This window comes from Drosophila montana, unplaced genomic scaffold (assembly GCF_035044405.1).
Source record: "Drosophila montana isolate Dmon_TW-CO22-7 unplaced genomic scaffold, ASM3504440v1 contig_1_1, whole genome shotgun sequence".
In the NCBI taxonomy this organism is placed as follows: domain Eukaryota; kingdom Metazoa; phylum Arthropoda; class Insecta; order Diptera; family Drosophilidae; genus Drosophila; species Drosophila montana.
The window spans coordinates 2,085,170-2,097,903 of record NW_026996920.1 but is presented as its reverse complement, the minus strand read 5'-3'; the positions used below and the strand labels follow the sequence as shown (position 1 = coordinate 2,097,903).

Below are 12,734 nucleotides of genomic sequence, written 5' to 3'. Positions count from 1 at the left end.
GAAATACGTTTTACGCCACCACGACGAGCTAAACGGCGGATAGCTGGTTTCGTGATGCCCTGGATATTATCACGCAACACTTTGCGATGACGTTTGGCGCCGCCTTTACCCAAGCCTTTGCCACCTTTTCCACGACCAGTCATTTTTCACTTTTTATTTTACTGTAAACTGTACACCACGAATGTCACAAAGATACTAATGCTTGCTCTTCAGCCAGCGCTTATATTTATACCAAAAATATCTAAAACTCGAGCGAGTAACAAAATATTCCTATCTCGCTCACACACTACCCTCGTAACATATTCGGCAAAGCGACGAACAGCGAATATATCGTTCTCTTTCTAACGTATCACTTATTTTCTATATAAGTGGCACACAAACGAGACGCACGATTAGTGTGTTTTTAACAGTGACTGTGTGAAGTTAGAATTGTGAAAGAAAGATGGCTCGTACTAAGCAAACTGCTCGTAAATCAACTGGAGGAAAGGCTCCTCGGAAACAGTTAGCTACTAAGGCAGCACGTAAAAGTGCTCCAGCAACTGGTGGTGTGAAGAAACCTCATCGCTATAGGCCAGGCACTGTTGCCCTGCGTGAAATTCGTCGCTACCAGAAGAGCACGGAACTGCTTATTCGCAAGTTGCCGTTCCAGCGTTTAGTACGCGAAATTGCTCAGGACTTCAAGACCGACTTACGTTTCCAGAGCTCGGCTGTGATGGCTTTGCAGGAAGCTAGCGAAGCCTATCTAGTTGGCCTATTCGAAGATACAAACTTGTGTGCTATCCACGCTAAACGTGTCACCATCATGCCCAAGGACATTCAACTGGCCAGACGTATTCGTGGAGAGCGCGCTTAAGTCATACCTCGTCACTAATACATAAATATCAAACAAATCGGTCCTTTTCAGGACCACAAAATATTTTAAACAAGGAGATTCTTATTTTCGTATAAATATATTAAAAAGCTTTATAAAATGTGATAATAAACAAAGAAGGCATTCAAATATTTGCTTTACGTCATTGTAGCTCTTAACGATAAATCCATATGCATATTTTAGGCTCAACCGAAAATTCATTCATTATATTCCACCAACGACAAAATATATACGTAGATGTATAGATGATTTTATGATTAGCTGTATAAAGCATTTGGTTAAGGCCTCATCACCGATAATAAACAGAATTTTTCATCAATTGTGCTCCAAGAGATACTGCCTAAATAACGAAAAAAGTCAACTAAGGGTCTGATGGATTTTTTGCTACACAGAAATGACATATGGATTTCGCATGATATTTTATTAATTTAGATTCAATTATAATAGCTATTTGTTTAGCTAACTGGAATAATCTTTATTTTCCTTCATTTTTAACATATATTAACTGTTAAAGAGAAAATAAGATTTATCTGAACCGTTTTTATATTGATTTCATTGTCAACTTGCCTGTTTTTAACAGCTAAGGGTTATGTTAAATAAATATTTAAAATAGTAGACTTAAGATATATTTAAATTAATAGTTGAATTCGATTAAAGAATTGTTGAAATATTGTATTTATATATCAAATATTTCAAGTTTCATTATATTTTTATTAAAAAACCTGCTTTTTGCTCGATAACCTTTTTCGCCAAGACTCAAAGTGTAACTTTGACTTGCAATTAAAAATCATAAAATAATGTTAAATATACTAAATAATTTATATTGAATTGTTTGAATATTAAACAAAACATTCCAATTCACATTCATAATGATTTCCCATTAAGAACTGTTGTAAATTAATAATTAACAAGTATGTAAAGACAAAGCATTGAGTAACAAGCGTTCAATACCAAAAACATTCTCGTACCGCCTTTCTCCTCGATTCTCACTCAAACGGGTCACCATAAAAATACAATTTTTTTCGAAAATTTTCAATTTAAAGGTGTATAAAGTGAAGTTAAGATGTCAGATTCCGCAGTTGCAACGTCCGCATCTCCTGTGATTGCCCAAGCAGCCTCAGGCGAGAAAAAGGTGTCTACTAAAAAGGCAGCATCCACACCAAAGTCAAAGAAGCCAACAGCTCCTCCATCACACCCACCAACACAACAAATGGTAGATGCATCGATTAAAAATTTAAAGGAACGTGGTGGCTCATCCCTTCTGGCAATTAAAAAATATATTAGTGCTACATACAAGTGCGATGCCCAGAAACTAGCCCCGTTCATTAAGAAGTACTTAAAGAATGCAGTTGCCAATGGAAAGTTAATCCAAACAAAGGGAAAGGGTGCGTCAGGTTCGTTCAAACTTTCTGCATCTGCCAAAAAAGATCCCAAGCCAAAACCGTCCTCTGTGGAGAAGAAAACTAAGAAGGTGAATGCTTCAGCGGCAGGAGCAGCTAAAACGAAGAATAGTACGTCTAGCACGAAAAAAGCAGCGGGTGCCGCTGATAAAAAGCTATCAAAAGCCGCAGCAACCAAGAAGAGTGCTGAGAAAAAGAAGGCGGACAAGACAAAGGCTAAGGATGCGAAGAAAACAGGAACCATAAAGGCTAAACCTACAACAGCAAAGGCTAAGTCAAGCGCAACAAAGCCAAAGACCCCAAAACCCAAGACCACAAGTGCTAAACCGAAAAAAGTCGTGTCGGCTACGACCCCGAAGAAAACTGCTGTCAAGAAGCCAAAAGCGAAGGCTGCATCTGCAACAAAGAAATAATTTGAAATTGCTAACTACTCGTCAGCATATGCAAACTTCTAATAAGCCCTTTTAAGGGCTACAAATTACAATTTTCTAAGAGAAACAATTTTTCTTTTTGTCTGTGTAGCTCATATAGGCTCCCTTAAGTCATTTCCATATGTGGAGCTAAATTAAAAGTTGGATTGGACTTGTCTACTAACCGATAAATATTTATCAATTACAAATTATGTATCTTAAGTGTTTGCTTGCCAGACTACTATGTTACATATATAATGGCCACATCGGCTGCTTCAATACTCAGTTCATACAGAAACAAATTTAAATAGAAAAGTTCTTAGAACGCAACCAGAACAGTAGAAACCAAATTATACATATATGATATTATTTGGATTTGTAAATATTTTTAATTCCTTGAATAAGAGATTTGTGGCCCTGAAAAGGGCCTTTTGCTTTTGTTTGCTTCCCGTACAATGTACATATGTAGCTGAATTTTACTTGGAGCTGGTGTACTTTGTAACTGCTTTTGTTCCCTCACTGACAGCGTGCTTGGCCAATTCACCGGGCAGCAAAAGACGTACTGCGGTTTGGATTTCCCGACTGGTAATAGTCGAGCGTTTGTTGTAGTGAGCCAAACGGGAGGCCTCAGCAGCAATACGCTCGAAAATGTCGTTAACAAAGCTGTTCATTATGCTCATCGCCTTTGACGAAATGCCGGTGTCAGGGTGGACCTGCTTGAGCACTTTGTAAATGTAGATAGCATAGCTTTCCTTCCTCTTGCGCTTCTTCTTCTTGTCATTCTTGGTAATGTTTTTCTGAGCCTTACCAGCCTTTTTGGCTGCCTTTCCACTTGTTTTCGGCGGCATTATTATTCACAAACGTTCACTTTAATACACCACAAATGTTTGACACACACCCCAAAGCTGCCTAACGTTTATACTTTTTTCGAGCGACGCTTTCATGTTAACATTCCGTTCAACTCGCAACTCTAAACTGAAGAAGTAGGTAGTTGAAAAAAGTATAAATATAAGAGTCATGAGGTTGGGTGTCAGAAACATTCGATATTTGTGTGTAAGCAGTGAAACAGTGAAATAAAGAAAATAAGAAAATGTCTGGTCGCGGTAAAGGTGGAAAAGTGAAGGGAAAGGCAAAGTCGCGTTCTAACCGCGCTGGTCTTCAGTTTCCCGTTGGTCGTATTCACCGCCTCCTTCGTAAGGGCAACTATGCTGAACGTGTTGGTGCCGGTGCTCCTGTCTACTTGGCTGCCGTTATGGAATATTTGGCCGCTGAAGTTTTGGAGTTGGCTGGCAATGCTGCACGTGACAACAAGAAAACTAGAATTATCCCTCGCCATTTGCAATTGGCCATCCGTAACGATGAGGAGTTAAATAAACTGCTTTCGGGCGTCACCATTGCCCAGGGCGGTGTTTTACCCAACATCCAAGCAGTTCTGTTGCCCAAGAAGACCGAAAAGAAGGCATAATTTGCTAGTTTACTAAACTAAAAAAAAAAACAGCGTACACATTTGTAAATAGTCGAAACCAACCGTCCTTTTCAGGACGACCAAAAATGTCAAAAAATAGATTATATTTTCATTCAATAAGGTATCCGACACCCGATTAAATAATACAAGGTACATCTTAGAGCTCAAAAGTACAGTCACGTACTAGTCAATAAAAATGTGCAATATTGTCTTATCCTATGAGGATGTCTTACGTTTGTGTGATAGTTTAAAAACAAGCACAAAGTAAAATATGTAAAACAAGCGAACATCGGTGATTCTGGTCGATTGCTGGAGCAGCGTCGGGAGCGGTTCATTCTTAGATGGAGAAACGCTTGACAGCATCGCGTTTTAGAAAATCATATGATTGTGCGCTTGCGATTTCGTTATGTTTGAATTAAATGTTTTTGATCTCTTTTAATAAAACGGATTGGTGGTCCTGAAAAGGACCGATTGGTGTCAACATAAATTCTTCATTTTCTTTTTTAACCTCCAAAACCGTACAGGGTACGGCCTTGTCTTTTCAGCGCATAAACAACGTCCATGGCTGTGACTGTCTTCCTCTTGGCGTGCTCGGTGTATGTGACCGCATCACGAATAACATTTTCCAAGAAAACCTTTAGAACACCACGAGTTTCCTCATAAATAAGACCAGAAATACGTTTTACGCCACCACGACGAGCTAAACGGCGGATAGCTGGTTTCGTGATGCCCTGGATATTATCACGCAACACTTTGCGATGACGTTTGGCGCCGCCTTTACCCAAGCCTTTGCCACCTTTTCCACGACCAGTCATTTTTCACTTTTTATTTTACTGTAAACTGTACACCACGAATGTCACAAAGATACTAATGCTTGCTCTTCAGCCAGCGCTTATATTTATACCAAAAATATCTAAAACTCGAGCGAGTAACAAAATATTCCTATCTCGCTCACACACTACCCTCGTAACATATTCGGCAAAGCGACGAACAGCGAATATATCGTTCTCTTTCTAACGTATCACTTATTTTCTATATAAGCGGTACAGAAACGAGACGCACGATTAGTGTGTTTTTAACAGTGACTGTGTGAAGTTAGAATTGTGAAAGAAAGATGGCTCGTACTAAGCAAACTGCTCGTAAATCAACTGGAGGAAAGGCTCCTCGGAAACAGTTAGCTACTAAGGCAGCACGTAAAAGTGCTCCAGCAACTGGTGGTGTGAAGAAACCTCATCGCTATAGGCCAGGCACTGTTGCCCTGCGTGAAATTCGTCGCTACCAGAAGAGCACGGAACTGCTTATTCGCAAGTTGCCGTTCCAGCGTTTAGTACGCGAAATTGCTCAGGACTTCAAGACCGACTTACGTTTCCAGAGCTCGGCTGTGATGGCTTTGCAGGAAGCTAGCGAAGCCTATCTAGTTGGCCTATTCGAAGATACAAACTTGTGTGCTATCCACGCTAAACGTGTCACCATCATGCCCAAGGACATTCAACTGGCCAGACGTATTCGTGGAGAGCGCGCTTAAGTCATACCTCGTCACTAATACATAAATATCAAACAAATCGGTCCTTTTCAGGACCACAAAATATTTTAAACAAGGAGATTCTTATTTTCGTATAAATATATTAAAAAGCTTTATAAAATGTGATAATAAACAAAGAAGGCATTCAAATATTTGCTTTACGTCATTGTAGCTCTTAACGATAAATCCATATGCATATTTTAGGCTCAACCGAAAATTCATTCATTATATTCCACCAACGACAAAATATATACGTAGATGTATAGATGATTTTATGATTAGCTGTATAAAGCATTTGGTTAAGGCCTCATCACCGATAATAAACAGAATTTTTCATCAATTGTGCTCCAAGAGATACTGCCTAAATAACGAAAAAAGTCAACTAAGGGTCTGATGGATTTTTTGCTACACAGAAATGACATATGGATTTCGCATGATATTTTATTAATTTAGATTCAATTATAATAGCTATTTGTTTAGCTAACTGGAATAATCTTTATTTTCCTTCATTTTTAACATATATTAACTGTTAAAGAGAAAATAAGATTTATCTGAACCGTTTTTATATTGATTTCATTGTCAACTTGCCTGTTTTTAACAGCTAAGGGTTATGTTAAATAAATATTTAAAATAGTAGACTTAAGATATATTTAAATTAATAGTTGAATTCGATTAAAGAATTGTTGAAATATTGTATTTATATATCAAATATTTCAAGTTTCATTATATTTTTATTAAAAAACCTGCTTTTTGCTCGATAACCTTTTTCGCCAAGACTCAAAGTGTAACTTTGACTTGCAATTAAAAATCATAAAATAATGTTAAATATACTAAATAATTTATATTGAATTGTTTGAATATTAAACAAAACATTCCAATTCACATTCATAATGATTTCCCATTAAGAACTGTTGTAAATTAATAATTAACAAGTATGTAAAGACAAAGCATTGAGTAACAAGCGTTCAATACCAAAAACATTCTCGTACCGCCTTTCTCCTCGATTCTCACTCAAACGGGTCACCATAAAAATACAATTTTTTTCGAAAATTTTCAATTTAAAGGTGTATAAAGTGAAGTTAAGATGTCAGATTCCGCAGTTGCAACGTCCGCATCTCCTGTGATTGCCCAAGCAGCCTCAGGCGAGAAAAAGGTGTCTACTAAAAAGGCAGCATCCACACCAAAGTCAAAGAAGCCAACAGCTCCTCCATCACACCCACCAACACAACAAATGGTAGATGCATCGATTAAAAATTTAAAGGAACGTGGTGGCTCATCCCTTCTGGCAATTAAAAAATATATTAGTGCTACATACAAGTGCGATGCCCAGAAACTAGCCCCGTTCATTAAGAAGTACTTAAAGAATGCAGTTGCCAATGGAAAGTTAATCCAAACAAAGGGAAAGGGTGCGTCAGGTTCGTTCAAACTTTCTGCATCTGCCAAAAAAGATCCCAAGCCAAAACCGTCCTCTGTGGAGAAGAAAACTAAGAAGGTGAATGCTTCAGCGGCAGGAGCAGCTAAAACGAAGAATAGTACGTCTAGCACGAAAAAAGCAGCGGGTGCCGCTGATAAAAAGCTATCAAAAGCCGCAGCAACCAAGAAGAGTGCTGAGAAAAAGAAGGCGGACAAGACAAAGGCTAAGGATGCGAAGAAAACAGGAACCATAAAGGCTAAACCTACAACAGCAAAGGCTAAGTCAAGCGCAACAAAGCCAAAGACCCCAAAACCCAAGACCACAAGTGCTAAACCGAAAAAAGTCGTGTCGGCTACGACCCCGAAGAAAACTGCTGTCAAGAAGCCAAAAGCGAAGGCTGCATCTGCAACAAAGAAATAATTTGAAATTGCTAACTACTCGTCAGCATATGCAAACTTCTAATAAGCCCTTTTAAGGGCTACAAATTACAATTTTCTAAGAGAAACAATTTTTCTTTTTGTCTGTGTAGCTCATATAGGCTCCCTTAAGTCATTTCCATATGTGGAGCTAAATTAAAAGTTGGATTGGACTTGTCTACTAACCGATAAATATTTATCAATTACAAATTATGTATTATCTTAAGTGTTTGCTTGCCAGACTACTATGTTACATATATAATGGCCACATCGGCTGCTTCAATACTCAGTTCATACAGAAACAAATTTAAATAGAAAAGTTCTTAGAACGCAACCAGAACAGTAGAAACCAAATTATACATATATGATATTATTTGGATTTGTAAATATTTTTAATTCCTTGAATAAGAGATTTGTGGCCCTGAAAAGGGCCTTTTGCTTTTGTTTGCTTCCCGTACAATGTACATATGTAGCTGAATTTTACTTGGAGCTGGTGTACTTTGTAACTGCTTTTGTTCCCTCACTGACAGCGTGCTTGGCCAATTCACCGGGCAGCAAAAGACGTACTGCGGTTTGGATTTCCCGACTGGTAATAGTCGAGCGTTTGTTGTAGTGAGCCAAACGGGAGGCCTCAGCAGCAATACGCTCGAAAATGTCGTTAACAAAGCTGTTCATTATGCTCATCGCCTTTGACGAAATGCCGGTGTCAGGGTGGACCTGCTTGAGCACTTTGTAAATGTAGATAGCATAGCTTTCCTTCCTCTTGCGCTTCTTCTTCTTGTCATTCTTGGTAATGTTTTTCTGAGCCTTACCAGCCTTTTTGGCTGCCTTTCCACTTGTTTTCGGCGGCATTATTATTCACAAACGTTCACTTTAATACACTTCACAAATGTTTGACACACACCCCAAAGCTGCCTAACGTTTATACTTTTTTCGAGCGACGCTTTCATGTTAACATTCCGTTCAACTCGCAACTCTAAACTGAAGAAGTAGGTAGTTGAAAAAAGTATAAATATAAGAGTCATGAGGTTGGGTGTCAGAAACATTCGATATTTGTGTGTAAGCAGTGAAACAGTGAAATAAAGAAAATAAGAAAATGTCTGGTCGCGGTAAAGGTGGAAAAGTGAAGGGAAAGGCAAAGTCGCGTTCTAACCGCGCTGGTCTTCAGTTTCCCGTTGGTCGTATTCACCGCCTCCTTCGTAAGGGCAACTATGCTGAACGTGTTGGTGCCGGTGCTCCTGTCTACTTGGCTGCCGTTATGGAATATTTGGCCGCTGAAGTTTTGGAGTTGGCTGGCAATGCTGCACGTGACAACAAGAAAACTAGAATTATCCCTCGCCATTTGCAATTGGCCATCCGTAACGATGAGGAGTTAAATAAACTGCTTTCGGGCGTCACCATTGCCCAGGGCGGTGTTTTACCCAACATCCAAGCAGTTCTGTTGCCCAAGAAGACCGAAAAGAAGGCATAATTTGCTAGTTTACTAAACTAAAAAAAAAAACAGCGTACACATTTGTAAATAGTCGAAACCAACCGTCCTTTTCAGGACGACCAAAAATGTCAAAAAATAGATTATATTTTCATTCAATAAGGTATCCGACACCCGATTAAATAATACAAGGTACATCTTAGAGCTCAAAAGTACAGTCACGTACTAGTCAATAAAAATGTGCAATATTGTCTTATCCTATGAGGATGTCTTACGTTTGTGTGATAGTTTAAAAACAAGCACAAAGTAAAATATGTAAAACAAGCGAACATCGGTGATTCTGGTCGATTGCTGGAGCAGCGTCGGGAGCGGTTCATTCTTAGATGGAGAAACGCTTGACAGCATCGCGTTTTAGAAAATCATATGATTGTGCGCTTGCGATTTCGTTGTTTGAATTAAATGTTTTTGATCTCTTTTAATAAAACGGATTGGTGGTCCTGAAAAGGACCGATTGGTGTCAACATAAATTCTTCATTTTCTTTTTTAACCTCCAAAACCGTACAGGGTACGGCCTTGTCTTTTCAGCGCATAAACAACGTCCATGGCTGTGACTGTCTTCCTCTTGGCGTGCTCGGTGTATGTGACCGCATCACGAATAACATTTTCCAAGAAAACCTTTAGAACACCACGAGTTTCCTCATAAATAAGACCAGAAATACGTTTTACGCCACCACGACGAGCTAAACGGCGGATAGCTGGTTTCGTGATGCCCTGGATATTATCACGCAACACTTTGCGATGACGTTTGGCGCCGCCTTTACCCAAGCCTTTGCCACCTTTTCCACGACCAGTCATTTTTCACTTTTTATTTTACTGTAAACTGTACACCACGAATGTCACAAAGATACTAATGCTTGCTCTTCAGCCAGCGCTTATATTTATACCAAAAATATCTAAAACTCGAGCGAGTAAAAAAATATTCCCATCTCGCTCACACACTACCCTCGTAACATATTCGGCAAAGCGACGAACAGCGAATATATCGTTCTCTTTCTAACTTATCACTTATTTTCTATATAAGCGGTACACAAACGAGACGCACGATTAGTGTGTTTTTAACAGTGACTGTGTGAAGTTAGAATTGTGAAAGAAAGATGGCTCGTACTAAGCAAACTGCTCGTAAATCAACTGGAGGAAAGGCTCCTCGGAAACAGTTAGCTACTAAGGCAGCACGTAAAAGTGCTCCAGCAACTGGTGGTGTGAAGAAACCTCATCGCTATAGGCCAGGCACTGTTGCCCTGCGTGAAATTCGTCGCTACCAGAAGAGCACGGAACTGCTTATTCGCAAGTTGCCGTTCCAGCGTTTAGTACGCGAAATTGCTCAGGACTTCAAGACCGACTTACGTTTCCAGAGCTCGGCTGTGATGGCTTTGCAGGAAGCTAGCGAAGCCTATCTAGTTGGCCTATTCGAAGATACAAACTTGTGTGCTATCCACGCTAAACGTGTCACCATCATGCCCAAGGACATTCAACTGGCCAGACGTATTCGTGGAGAGCGCGCTTAAGTCATACCTCGTCACTAATACATAAATATCAAACAAATCGGTCCTTTTCAGGACCACAAAATATTTTAAACAAGGAGATTCTTATTTTCGTATAAATATATTAAAAAGCTTTATAAAATGTGATAATAAACAAAGAAGGCATTCAAATATTTGCTTTACGTCATTGTAGCTCTTAACGATAAATCCATATGCATATTTTAGGCTCAACCGAAAATTCATTCATTATATTCCACCAACGACAAAATATATACGTAGATGTATAGATGATTTTATGATTAGCTGTATAAAGCATTTGGTTAAGGCCTCATCACCGATAATAAACAGAATTTTTCATCAATTGTGCTCCAAGAGATACTGCCTAAATAACGAAAAAAGTCAACTAAGGGTATTCGAAGATACAAATTTGTGTGCTATCCACGCTAAGCGTGTCACCATCATGCCCAAGGACATTCAACTGGCCAGACGTATTCGTGGAGAGCGCGCTTAAGTTATACCTCGTCCCAAATACATAAATATCAAACAAATCGGTCCTTTTCAGGACCACAAAAAACTTTTAACAAGGAGATTGATATTTTCTTATATATATGTTGAGTTTATTGTACAAAAATCTGTGTATCATACCAGGACAACACATTGTGGCCGGCCGGATTATCTAAAAAAAAATACGATTTTTTTCTCACCGAATTTCATTTGCAATATCATGCTTGAAACTGTTTTGAAATTTCCTGAATGCGTTTGCCTATTTAAACATTTTTCAGCTAGAATGCCAGGAGATTGCTGATGGATTTTTTGCAAAAAAATACTAGCCGGAAGCTTGTTATTCATTTAGTATTGGATACTGATCCTTTTATGTAGCTAAAGGATATTTAGCTATCCTTTTTATTTTAGAAACAAAATAAGGTTACCAAACTACCACTTTCTGTTGCTTGTACTCTGAAATTACCAATTGTTCATTTTCTGAAATATATATCCATATATGTATTTACAATATTCGGATATTTAAAAATATTTTTAAATCCTTGAAAAAGAGATTTGTGGCCCTGAAAAGGGCCTTTTGCTTTTGTTTGCTTCCCGTACAATGTACATAATGTAGCTGAATTTTACTTGGAGCTGGTGTACTTTGTAACTGCTTTTGTTCCCTCACTGACAGCGTGCTTGGCCAATTCACCGGGCAGCAAAAGACGTACTGCGGTTTGGATTTCCCGACTGGTTATAGTCGAGCGTTTGTTGTAGTGAGCCAAACGGGAGGCCTCAGCAGCAATACGCTCGAAAATGTCGTTAACAAAGCTGTTCATTATGCTCATCGCCTTTGACGAAATGCCAGTATCAGGATGGACCTGCTTGAGCACTTTGTAAATGTAGATAGCATAGCTTTCCTTCCTCTTGCGCTTCTTCTTCTTGTCATTCTTGGTAATGTTTTTCTGAGCCTTACCAGCCTTTTTGGCTGCCTTCCCACTTGTTTTCGGCGGCATTATTATTCACAAACGTTCTCTTTAATTCACTTCACAAATGTTTGACACACACCCCAAAGTTGCTTAACATTTATACTTTTTTTCGAGCGACGCTTTCATGTTTACAAACCAGTTCAACTCGCAACTATAAACTGAAAAAGTAGGTAGTTGAAAAAAGTATAAATATAATAGTCATGAGGTTGGATGTCAGAAACATTCGATATTTGTGTGTAAGCAGTGAAACAGTGAAATAAAGAAAATAAGAAAATGTCTGGTCGCGGTAAAGGTGGAAAAGTGAAGGGAAAGGCAAAGTCGCGTTCTAACCGCGCTGGTCTTCAGTTTCCCGTTGGTCGTATTCACCGCCTCCTTCGTAAGGGCAACTATGCTGAACGTGTTGGTGCCGGTGCTCCTGTCTACTTGGCTGCCGTTATGGAATATTTGGCCGCTGAAGTTTTGGAGTTGGCTGGCAATGCTGCACGCGACAACAAGAAAACTAGAATTATCCCCCGCCATTTGCAATTGGCCATCCGCAACGATGAGGAGTTGAATAAACTGCTTTCGGGCGTCACCATTGCCCAGGGCGGTGTTTTACCCAACATCCAAGCAGTTCTGTTGCCCAAGAAGACTGAAAAGAAGGCATAATTTGCTAGTTTACTAAACTAAAAAAACAGCATATACATTTGTAGTCGAAACCAAACGTCCTTTTCAGGACGACCAAAAATGTCAATAAAGAGATTATCTTTTCATTCAATAAGGTATCGGAAATCGATTCAATAATACAAAGTACATCT

General features: G+C 39.0%; 13 protein-coding genes across 13 annotated transcripts; 8 read left to right on the top strand and 5 right to left on the bottom strand.

Moving 5' to 3' along the window:
* The first annotated feature begins 390 nt into the window (after positions 1-390).
* LOC135426353 (histone H3) lies at positions 391-903 on the top strand. Its single transcript, XM_064679415.1, has one exon. It carries the CDS (start codon positions 443-445, stop codon positions 851-853), a length of 411 nt encoding a protein of 136 aa, XP_064535485.1. The 5' UTR covers positions 391-442; the 3' UTR covers positions 854-903.
* A 981-nt stretch (positions 904-1,884) lies between these two features.
* LOC135426349 (histone H1.2) lies at positions 1,885-2,739 on the top strand. Its single transcript, XM_064679411.1, has one exon. It carries the CDS (start codon positions 1,935-1,937, stop codon positions 2,682-2,684), a length of 750 nt encoding a protein of 249 aa, XP_064535481.1. The 5' UTR covers positions 1,885-1,934; the 3' UTR covers positions 2,685-2,739.
* Positions 2,740-3,099: 360 nt separating this feature from the next.
* Positions 3,100-3,560, bottom strand: LOC135426360 (histone H2B). Its single transcript, XM_064679423.1, has one exon. It carries the CDS (start codon positions 3,527-3,529, stop codon positions 3,158-3,160), a length of 372 nt encoding a protein of 123 aa, XP_064535493.1. The 5' UTR covers positions 3,530-3,560; the 3' UTR covers positions 3,100-3,157.
* A 149-nt stretch (positions 3,561-3,709) lies between these two features.
* Positions 3,710-4,153, top strand: LOC135426357 (histone H2A). The gene has a single exon (XM_064679419.1). It carries the CDS (start codon positions 3,772-3,774, stop codon positions 4,144-4,146), a length of 375 nt encoding a protein of 124 aa, XP_064535489.1. The 5' UTR covers positions 3,710-3,771; the 3' UTR covers positions 4,147-4,153.
* Positions 4,154-4,601: 448 nt separating this feature from the next.
* Positions 4,602-5,020, bottom strand: LOC135426362 (histone H4). Its single transcript, XM_064679425.1, has one exon. The coding sequence runs from the start codon at positions 4,959-4,961 to the stop codon at positions 4,650-4,652; it is 312 nt and encodes a 103-aa protein (XP_064535495.1). The 5' UTR covers positions 4,962-5,020; the 3' UTR covers positions 4,602-4,649.
* Positions 5,021-5,204: 184 nt separating this feature from the next.
* Positions 5,205-5,721, top strand: LOC135426351 (histone H3). Its single transcript, XM_064679413.1, has one exon. It carries the CDS (start codon positions 5,261-5,263, stop codon positions 5,669-5,671), a length of 411 nt encoding a protein of 136 aa, XP_064535483.1. The 5' UTR covers positions 5,205-5,260; the 3' UTR covers positions 5,672-5,721.
* Positions 5,722-6,701: 980 nt separating this feature from the next.
* Positions 6,702-7,557, top strand: LOC135426348 (histone H1.2). Its single transcript, XM_064679410.1, has one exon. It carries the CDS (start codon positions 6,753-6,755, stop codon positions 7,500-7,502), a length of 750 nt encoding a protein of 249 aa, XP_064535480.1. The 5' UTR covers positions 6,702-6,752; the 3' UTR covers positions 7,503-7,557.
* A 363-nt stretch (positions 7,558-7,920) lies between these two features.
* Positions 7,921-8,401, bottom strand: LOC135426359 (histone H2B). The gene has a single exon (XM_064679422.1). It carries the CDS (start codon positions 8,348-8,350, stop codon positions 7,979-7,981), a length of 372 nt encoding a protein of 123 aa, XP_064535492.1. The 5' UTR covers positions 8,351-8,401; the 3' UTR covers positions 7,921-7,978.
* A 130-nt stretch (positions 8,402-8,531) lies between these two features.
* LOC135426356 (histone H2A) lies at positions 8,532-8,976 on the top strand. The gene has a single exon (XM_064679418.1). It carries the CDS (start codon positions 8,595-8,597, stop codon positions 8,967-8,969), a length of 375 nt encoding a protein of 124 aa, XP_064535488.1. The 5' UTR covers positions 8,532-8,594; the 3' UTR covers positions 8,970-8,976.
* A 446-nt stretch (positions 8,977-9,422) lies between these two features.
* On the bottom strand, positions 9,423-9,840 carry LOC135426363 (histone H4). The gene has a single exon (XM_064679426.1). It carries the CDS (start codon positions 9,780-9,782, stop codon positions 9,471-9,473), a length of 312 nt encoding a protein of 103 aa, XP_064535496.1. The 5' UTR covers positions 9,783-9,840; the 3' UTR covers positions 9,423-9,470.
* A 184-nt stretch (positions 9,841-10,024) lies between these two features.
* LOC135426352 (histone H3) lies at positions 10,025-10,542 on the top strand. Its single transcript, XM_064679414.1, has one exon. It carries the CDS (start codon positions 10,082-10,084, stop codon positions 10,490-10,492), a length of 411 nt encoding a protein of 136 aa, XP_064535484.1. The 5' UTR covers positions 10,025-10,081; the 3' UTR covers positions 10,493-10,542.
* A 990-nt stretch (positions 10,543-11,532) lies between these two features.
* On the bottom strand, positions 11,533-12,020 carry LOC135426361 (histone H2B). Its single transcript, XM_064679424.1, has one exon. It carries the CDS (start codon positions 11,962-11,964, stop codon positions 11,593-11,595), a length of 372 nt encoding a protein of 123 aa, XP_064535494.1. The 5' UTR covers positions 11,965-12,020; the 3' UTR covers positions 11,533-11,592.
* A 127-nt stretch (positions 12,021-12,147) lies between these two features.
* On the top strand, positions 12,148-12,651 carry LOC135426358 (histone H2A). The gene has a single exon (XM_064679420.1). The coding sequence runs from the start codon at positions 12,211-12,213 to the stop codon at positions 12,583-12,585; it is 375 nt and encodes a 124-aa protein (XP_064535490.1). The 5' UTR covers positions 12,148-12,210; the 3' UTR covers positions 12,586-12,651.
* The last annotated feature ends 83 nt before the right edge of the window (positions 12,652-12,734 follow it).